This window comes from Dreissena polymorpha, unplaced genomic scaffold (genome assembly GCF_020536995.1).
Source record: "Dreissena polymorpha isolate Duluth1 unplaced genomic scaffold, UMN_Dpol_1.0 chrUn001, whole genome shotgun sequence".
NCBI classification, from domain to species: Eukaryota; Metazoa; Mollusca; class Bivalvia; order Myida; family Dreissenidae; genus Dreissena; species Dreissena polymorpha.
In genome coordinates, this window is record NW_026273315.1 from 1,998,609 (window position 1) to 2,008,930 (window position 10,322).

The window sequence follows — 10,322 nt, forward strand, 5'->3', positions numbered from 1 at the left end:
TCATGTATGATATAAAACACAGAAACATTTCTGGAAACAGCATTAAATAATTTTCGGTTGAAATTGTTTTTCAATTTATTTAAATTTAACGTTTTATATTTTGGAATAATTCGGTTTTTCTTTAAGCAGAAGCAATTTATATGTACATTTGTGATTTATATTTGATGCGTCTTTTGAATAAAATGATTCAGAATGAAATAAAATGGTTAAAACATCAGCCCACTAAATTAATCGAAACAAAGTATGTTCGCGTGTGTTTATTTATAGATAAATAACAAAATAAGGATATCAAGAAAATCAAGGAAATCACCCATGCAACGGAAGTGAAGGCCTTATAAAAAAAATAAATTAATTAGTATACACATTATAGCTTCTGCACACGCCTAAAATAAAAGCCCCCACTGCAAAAAGAATTTTCAATACCATAGAAGAGTGATCAATAACATATAGTGCACATTCTTACAGCGGTAATTCATGCAAGTTTTATTCAAACGAATATTTTACTATTACTTGTTTACGCCCCCGTGAAATGTCCCCGAATGTTATAATAGAAAATAAGTATTATACCTCGTCTCGTAAAAACGACACCTATCAGTTAGCCAACCCTTTAATCAATATTGTATTGAAGACTTGTACACAAAACTATATACGTTCGATCAATGATAAAAGAACAGCTGAATACTGATCAAATTAATAGTATCCCCTTCTTTAAACGTCAACTGTTTTGATACATAAATACTAAGGACAATAACGAATCACGTGAAAGAAGTTGTGACGAGACATAATCTGAAAAACGTCAAATTTCATGAAATACAGTTCCTTCGAGGATTGTGAAACAAATGACTGGACAGTTGTTTTTGTTTTCATTTCAGCAACGGTTCTTGAAACGTTCTGAACATGAGTGTCTTTGACACTCATATTGTATTTGAACCTCATTTCTGTTCGTTTAAATAGAATTTGATGTTAATAAATAATTGTGAATATGCATGTCGTTTACTTCGGATAACTACATGTAATAAGAAAAAACAGTTTTGTAACATAAAAACTTTGTAATCTTCTATGACGTACGTTGTTGATTATCGTTCCGTTTACATGGCTTTTTTATAACAAATTGATAATAGCTTGTTGTGCAAAAAATACAAAATGAAACGCAAATGCTTCAGTTTCTTGCCAAGAAGACGTAATGTTTTTCTAATGGAAAATACTTAGCAACCTTTTATGCTTTCTTTGGCAGACGTTTTATGTGTTCCCGTCCTTTGTGAATATCTTTCAGAAGAATGCTTTTGATAAGAATGTTTTTCTTCTCAATAAGTGCTTTTAAAGTGTATTGCGTTCATAAACCAGACAAGTACATAACACGCTGTTTTTAGCTATCCACATTATTTACAAGTATACTTCTTACCTACAAAATGATGACACATCCAATTAAAATATTCATACTATGGCTTCATTTTTAATCACAAGATATTATGTTGCACTCTTTTAACACTGTAACAAATGCCAACATGTAATAGGGGTTGATCCTTTGACTGTAAATGGTTAGAACGTATGTTTATATGCTCGTATAACAATATTTGTTTGAGTATTATTATCAAAGTAATTTACAGTAAATGGAAAAAAACTACTGGGATTTTTTTTATAGAATGTATAGCAATATCGATGGTAAGCCAAGTGTGATTCCAACTGCAGGTGTCCGGTTTTCAAGGAGACCTCGACCGCTATGACGAATCGTTCTGAAAAAGGAGACTGACTGGAGGAATCGATCCACTTCCCGTTTGAGGCCACACATCTCCCATAGACTCATGTAGGAGTAAACGGCAATATCCGTCGGGCAGCCCCACTGAGATAGGCTGTTGTTTTTGCCACTCATGTCCACCAAATTTGATGATCGTTTGATAGAAAGGGCTCAATTTAAATGAATACATAATCTGTTAGTAATACCAATAATCAAAATAGCCATTGTCTACTAAAATATTTAAATGGCTACCAGTGTATCGCATTGGCCAATACAATTGCGAACATTTCAGAACATTGTTTAAGATTTTTTTGTAATCGTTGTGAAGTGAATAACATTCATTGTTACTACCGTTTCTGATTTCCTAGCATCGAAGACATGCAGTTTAAGAGAAATTATACGAGTTTTTCTAAGTGATATGCTACTTAATACTAGCACACCATGGCCAAACGAGAATTTCGGTCGCTCGTTAACAGATATAAACCATTTCTGATGTGCGTGCACCAGACCACTGTTGTTGTCCAAGTTGTATCAAATATCTCTTGTGTTTGTTTTGTGATAGTGTAATGAGCTTCGTTGCTTTGCCAATTGGCCAATTGCCATGAAAATATATCCCGCGCTGCTTACAAATGTTGTTTGTTTGTACATTTATTTTACTATATTATTTTACTGTCAACATGTATAAGCGTGAATAAGTTTCTGTTTATTAATATACATTTGCACACCATGACTGCAACTCAACAGGCCTATAAAGTGCAGAGAATACTACAGAGATTACCTTCACGAGAAAAAACGCATTAGGACATACTTTAATGATTTTATATTTACAAATTGCATACCGCATTAACTCAGTTGTAATATTTTGAATTTATCGATTGTTCAATTAAGCATATAAAAACATCTAAATCGGATTCATTGCCTGTCGGTGGCGCTGATACGTATTTCGTGTTCAGTGGCCACCAATTCGGTAGTCTGTCTATGCAATTATTATTGATGTCATAATTAGGTCACCTGTCTGGGCAATTTGTATTGTTCTCATAGTATAGTAACAAGTATAGTCACCCAAGGATTTTAACTGATTAAGCAGCAGTTTTCTATTTAAACCACTACATAAAGACGCATTTTTAATGAACGAGAATAATAAGGTCCCGTTAATTTTGTTTATAGCAAAAGCCGATCCTGCAAACAAAGTATTCTGAAATTCTTTCCGATTGCAATTACATATTACTTGCCAAAATGGACATTGCTTAATTGTAACTGTAATTTGTAAAACGATAAAAGTTCAAAATAAGAAATTATAATTTTGTATCGTAGTTTGTTGTCAAATAACCAACGGCTTGGAGTAAAGATGTGTATAAATTAAATAAAGTAAATATTCCGTATACATTCGAATACAAACATCGATGAATATCGACATCAGCTGATATCGAAAATTAACTTGGGGAGTTTATTTGGTATACACTACCATAAATAAAAATATCGATGATAAATAGTTATAGGATCGAAAATGTGACTTTCAGGTAGACTTTTCATATCTATTTGCTTCTTCTTTTTAACGTATGTAAATATGTAAAATATAAAGCTATATTTTAACATATACGTTATATCTGTAGCTAACTTGGTCTGAAATAGGCTGTTTAAATAAAAAAAGACGAGATAACATGCAACATATACTTGTGAAAATTCCTTGATACTTTGCATACAATGTTTCCAGCTGTCCACTTCGGCTTTTTGATGGGGTTTTGTTGGGACGTCGCGTGATGTGTAACATGTCTAACGAATATGCAATTTACATTTACAAGCTTATTGAGCATGGAGAACAGTGCGTACATATTGAAAACAAAACTTGCAGACATGTATTACATTTAAGCTGCATGTGACTGTTTTTATGAGACATATTACGAACAAATTTTTAAACAAAGATTTTCGGTGTTTGTTACATATGTATATACTTTCGAAGATATGGTAAGGTTGATATGATATAATCATTAATATCGCGGAGTTTAAAAATGCAGTTTATTTTTTAACTCAGGCAGGGCATCGGTTTTAGAAAGTTTTTGTTTAAGGGCGTTTCGAATTTATTCTCCTGATTGATAACTTTGATACACAAATTGAAAATGTATTCTTCGTATGAAAATTGTGATAAGCCAGTTATGTTTGATAACTTAATACTTGTTGAGCCATTAAAACACTATTTTAAAACAAAATACACTACTTCAACATTTCTATGTTATGTTCCGAGTATGCTCTATTTTGTTCTTAGAACTTTCAGCAAAATTCATTCAAAATCGAATTTATGAATACATGCACACAATAAATTTGAGAATAAGTATTTGCTTTTTCGTTCTATTTAGAAACTTACGATCATGCGTATGTCTATCACCAGCAAGAGTACAACAATACAAAAGCCTATTAAAATTACATACTTGTGTGTCCATTATTTCGTTTTAAAGGAATATTTGAATATTGTATTGATATCTCGTAATGTTTCAAGTAAAATTCGCCAATTCTATAAGCTGAAATTTCCGGTAAAAGCAACTGGACTGGAAACACGCCTTCAGAGCGCGATATAAACATGAATGGCAACACTTTTTAAACAATGACATCAAATACACATGTTATCATTGCAACATGCAAGGTTTGACAAACGTTTGTCGTTACTAAAATGAATACGGTATGAATGGGAATTGCACTTAATCTCTATATTTTGTCGACTATGTTATTTAATTACAAAACATTCCCATTTAAAATACAAAAATACTAAGACTATCTTTAAACAATCAAATATATGTACACCACATAATACTTTTCAGCATATGGCATTATAAGTTGTTTAATTGACTGTTTCTATCACCTAAGGCATATAGTTTGCATGTTTATTCCTTTTTTTCCAAGTATTTTAGTTGAACATATCCCATTCAATCATAACACACGGATCAGTAACCCAGCAAATCCGCTCCATCTTTCGCCTTCGTAACTGTAGATTTCGCTTGTTACGTACGAACCACGCACCCAGACCCTGTCTCCCTTGGCAACTTTAGCGAAGGCCTGCATGCTGACACAGACAGCACTGTCTGTCTCATAGTGGAATGATCTCTGCAATGGCTTTCCATCATGGACGATGCCAAAGCAACCATACTTTTTCGTAAAGGGACAGTACTGCACCGTGAACATGTAAACTCCAGCTACAGACGCCTTGAAGTGCCCAGTGTTAGGATCATAGCCTCCACCTTCGTTGGCTAAAACGGTCTTGAACACAACGTCTTGGTTTGCAGCGTATGTATATTGACCATCAAGGTGCCGAGCGTGAAACATTACGAGTGGCCCTACACAAGAAAAATATACATTTATTATTGCGTGTAAGAAACTTGCGGAACTTAACATAGATAAAAAAACTACCAGCCTTTTAACAGTTCGTATTCAGTGCTCTGAAACGTTTAGAGCTCAGTTAAGCGTACGGATTATGTTAATTTCACATATACACATCTACTGCTGGAATCGCAGTAATGTTCATAACATGGCTATTTGTTTCAGAAGTTAACGACTTTGTATGACTCTGTTTTTTTGCTTATGGCTTAGTTTATTTAGTCTCTTGAATCCAAGGGGATGTTTTATAACTGATACCAAAAACTAAACGAAACGTTCGCCTTAACTATGTACTGAAGTTTTGTGTACCCGTATATTCATGCGTGTAGATTCGTATCAGTCGTAGGTTTTGTTTAAAGTTTAATCCGTAAACTTAGCATATAGTCTGTTATAAGCGCGACCAGCTTTACTCACAAATTCATGAACTCATGAGCTCTTCATATCTAATATATATAAACCGGTTTCATGCAAACGGTCATCGCTTTTTGTAAAAAAAAATATTCCAGTTTTGAAACATATTTTCAGAATTATGTCCAGCTAAAGAAAATGTTAATAACTTCGATTTAAAATAATACAATAACAACTGTGGAACAAATATTTTAATTAATTCCGCCAAATGCATATGAGATCACTGCAAAATACTCAAATGGATTTTGAAACATGAATCTCTAAGTGTTCCGTGCTAAGCGCAATATCGAAAAACACAAAATAAGCCGAATACCATAAAGGCAAGAAAGACTAAAAACAAAATTGTGTACCTTTCATGACTTCCAGTGAGAGCATGGCGTTGTTCAGTTTCACATTTTCCGCCTGTATCGATTTCAAAGAGTCCTCAACTTTTGCACGTGTTTCTGTTATTTTATTCAATGTGTTTGCCAATGCCATTTCATTGCTGAGTACGCGTTCCAACAGTTTAACCTCATACTCATACTTAGAGCATACGGGGCACGATGGCTCTACAGCCAATGAGGTCCCAAACATGACCACGGTTACGCAAGACGCAAGCACACTCCACATTGTTCAAGTTTGCCTGTTTTAATCCGGATACGTATATATATATACCTTTCTTCAAAAGTGTTTTTCACCGTTTTGTGTCAGTCAAGAATATAAAACGTACTTGGAACTGTTATCTTTGTTAATCTTTTTGTTACAGATCATTTCCAGTAAAAAAAAACGTTGTTATTGAGTAACTTAAACATGAAAGGAAATGGGGTTGTCAAGTTCTAAACATTTGCTTTTTACGATAAACTGATGGTAATACCAAACGCGTTTCCGTCGATAGAAAGCTATTAGGTACTGTAAATGTTGTTTGTGTTCAAGCCAACCACAGACTTCAAGAGGAAGAATGACTGTAATAACATGTTTTGTTTTCTGACCCAGAAGCCATTCAACGTGTAAATCGTTCTAACACCAGAAATAACGTAACGTGACGCTGATAATATTTCTACAAAATACATAACACAAAGCTTCTATCATCGCCACAGATGTCTAATTATCGTCAACGTAGTTATCATTTCACAACAATTAAACCAGAAGACTCACATAATGGAAATAAAACTGGTATTTTCCGGATTATGATGGATTTATATTTGATATTTATTTTAATTATATAAATATAGACAATTTTACCTTTTTTTAAAGAACATTTTCATAAACAATCAGAAAAGGGAAAATGGAAAAAAAGCAGCTTAAATTGTTTTAAAACACCTTAGTTTATTTGAATCAAACTAACCTGAACCATTTTTTACTCTAAGATTCTTAGCATCGCATCCACATTCCAATGAGTCTATTTAACAAGTTATATCACTTATTAATAAACTGTTGAAATGCTTCGATATTAGAAATAAATGCACATTTTTTCTCCCTTACCCCCAATCCCCCCCCCCCGAAACTTAAACATGAAAATTCAGAAGCCTGTGATAAACAATATTTTGTTTCTCTATCTATGAGATGTCATTGAATTTTGTATTGATTCCAAGGTAAGCAACAACATGACGTGACAGTTTCGGGGGCAGTCGTAGCTCTTCATTGGGAAAATCGTTGATAACAAAAAGAAAACATTTTTACTACTAGATTCTTTTTAACGCATTTACATTCCTATTGGTATATTTTATAAGTTAACATCATTTTATAAAGTATTGAAATGGTAAACGCTTCTATATGAGGAATACAGGCACATTGTTCTTTCTCTCCCAAACACAAAATTAAATATTTAATTTTCAACAGCCCGTTATAAACAATATATTGTATCTCTATGAGATGGCAAAGAAAGTGTATCCAAGGTTAGCAAGAATATGACGTGACGCTTTCGAGAACAATCTTAGTCCTACATCGGGAATATCATTGATAGCACGGTGAAAAAATATCGCAACTACAATCGTTGTGTATCGGGGAGCATTGGGTCTTGGTAAACGTAACGTAAGGTCACCGTGATCGTTTCAGATCAAGACACAGTCGTGGACTTCTAATGACCCATGTAATCGCATTCTAGCTGCAAATAAGATCGTGTCAAATTATGACACATGTTATTATCAAATCCTTAACACGTCGCAACAGACCACAAAAAGGGTATCATAACGTATTGTCATGAATCACATCTTATTGCAGCCTACGTTTTCAGAGAAAGACTACAATCAGTAAGTTTTCGCCATTCTTTTCGTCGGTTGCAGATCGCACGATAATCGGAACCTAGATTTGTGTTTATTTGCATAATATTGACTTCAAACACCAAGATGTGAAAGAACGATTACAAACGATTGTTGTGCCTTGTTCCAATCCAAAACGATCGAGTGCAATTGTTCCGATTGGAATTTAATGCAGTTCATCGTATAGGGGGGGGGGGGCGTTCACAAATATTTCACGATTAACATAATTGCCACCATTTAGATCTTAAAAGACCTGATTAGGTATAGGAGCACCACTGTTAATTGTCGATAAACACCACGATTTCTATCGTGGCGATAATCGTGATATATTCGAAAACTAGCATAACTGTTCAATTCGAATTATTGTATTATACTATGGCACTAGTTCAAAGCTAATTGTCTTTTTTTTTAAATCCTGGTCAGATTTAAGATCAGATCCTAACCATAGAAGCTATGTCTACAAAATTCTATTTAAACAAACGTACTTAAATGTTTTTAATAACATTTGCGACGACGTGTTAACTGTTTCTGGCAGATCCCAGTAATGTTCTATGTTTTTTTTCATTGAGCAATTGGCAGCTTTCCCAAACATTTTCCTGCAAATCTCGTACTTGTTGATAAGCTGACACTTATGTATAAACATACTGCGCAGAAACGTGTTTTGTGTGTGTACTAAGAACAAATACGATCATAAGAATACGGTCAAACAAATAAAGAATAAAGTTTACCCGTGCAGCGCTTAAAATGTATAGCAAGAATGCAACGTGACGGAAATCTCCAATCAATTGGCTAGTCAAAACTCTGTACAGGAATATAAATGTTTACGTATTAAAAATATATTACAAATTGTTCATTAATAACTAAATTGTATCCTTCTCAAATGTTCATTTTATAAATAAAATAAATCAGCTTTCATAAAACAAACCATCCATATAATTACTGAAACAAGAACAAACCCACGTAGACGGTAATCCCCTCCCCCTGCCCAAACCATGGACGTATTAAACATTTAATATTCACTCCAGCAAAAATATATTAGGTAAAATTGTATATGAATTCAATATTTAAGACTTTATTTATACAATGTCATTTTGTTAAAGTACATGCCTCCGCTTGGACTCAATACAAAAGCTCACACACACGGAAAAGTCTTTTTAAACTCTTCAAAGGTAATTGTACTACATAGCTTAACCTGTAATGAACTTCTTGTTATATCGCCTTATTTCGTAAATATCAGTTTACCGTAACGGTATCTGAGTATGTGTGTACAACTACGATAAAATAGTTAAAATAAAATTAAGATATTTGGTCTAATCAACACGTAAGGAATTCGAAGCCTCTGTGGTTTAGATGTAAAGTACGCATATGCATAGAGAAGTCAAGCGGACGGCACTAGTATTTGTATCTATGATTTATTTGCTACTTTACTTTATTTTATACTTTTTCCAATTAGTGTAATGTTGTAAATAAATACATTCAATGGCATTAAGAACATTATTTGTTTGAACAAGTCAATGTATTTCCCAAGTTATTTCCCCAGTTGTATACATTATAGACAACGTGCTCTCAATGCCCAGGTTTAGGTAAGTCAATCCTGCCAGATCCGTGTATGTATCAAATAAATGTAAGATGTGTTAATTATGATATATCTATCATTTTCTCATATTTAAACATACGTTTACACAATTGAACTAGTCTATAAGGAAACTATGTATTTCTGAATATCATGGCACATGGGAAATATTAACTTATCAATGTAAACTAGTTTGGAACTGATTGCTTTCGTTAACAAATTATGTATAACATGTTATTGATATTTGTAAGCAGCTTATGATAGTTGTATATTAATGCGATTTCATCGAAATGTTGTAGATTGTACGAATGCTCATCTCGTGCATATCTTTTACAAACACATTCATACTAATAGACAAAAAGCAAATAATCAATGTACTTTTGTAACAATCGATTCGTGTTAAAATAGATTTTGAATATTTTGTTCTTAAATCTTACAGTTTCAAACAGTCAAACTAAAACCTCGACAAATCTCTAAGCTGTAGTATCTGCGTACAAAAACGGGAATCGCTTAAGCCTTCTTATTTAAGTACGAACATGACCGTTACCGATTGGTTAAGATTGACATTTAATACATTCAGTATGAATTCGAACATCACAGGTGGCAACCCACTCTGGTATGAAAACATAACCTGTATTAACGATTATTTATAACATGATATATGCGTATTGTTACGTAGAGAAACACCAATTATAGTAGCGTAAAAAGGTGTTTGTAATCCGAAAAATTGTCCGAACCTGTGCGAAAATCAGTTTATTTTGCAAATGTGCATCAAATCATGCTAAAATCGATATAATGTTAATAGCATTTTTTCTATTTTTTTTTCAATATTGCAGTAGCATTATCAATCATATGTAGTGCACATTCGTATAACGGTACCCCATGCAAGTGTATTTAATAAGGACTTTTTAATAGTGCTTTTTCCAACCCCTCCCCCCCCCGCAAAATTTCCCCGTATCAACAATTTAATAATAAAATTAATTAATATTACACTGATTCTTCT

The 10,322-nt window shown here is 33.3% G+C and overlaps 1 protein-coding gene across 1 annotated transcript; it reads right to left on the reverse strand.

The window, feature by feature from the left end:
- Positions 1-4,657: 4,657 nt before the first annotated feature.
- LOC127863164 (complement C1q tumor necrosis factor-related protein 5-like) lies at positions 4,658-6,118 on the reverse strand. The gene is made up of 2 exons (XM_052402548.1): positions 5,860-6,118; positions 4,658-5,061 (listed from the first exon to the last, which is right to left on the reverse strand). Exons 1-2 carry the CDS (start codon positions 6,116-6,118, stop codon positions 4,658-4,660), a joined length of 663 nt encoding a protein of 220 aa, XP_052258508.1.
- Positions 6,119-10,322: the final 4,204 nt, after the last annotated feature.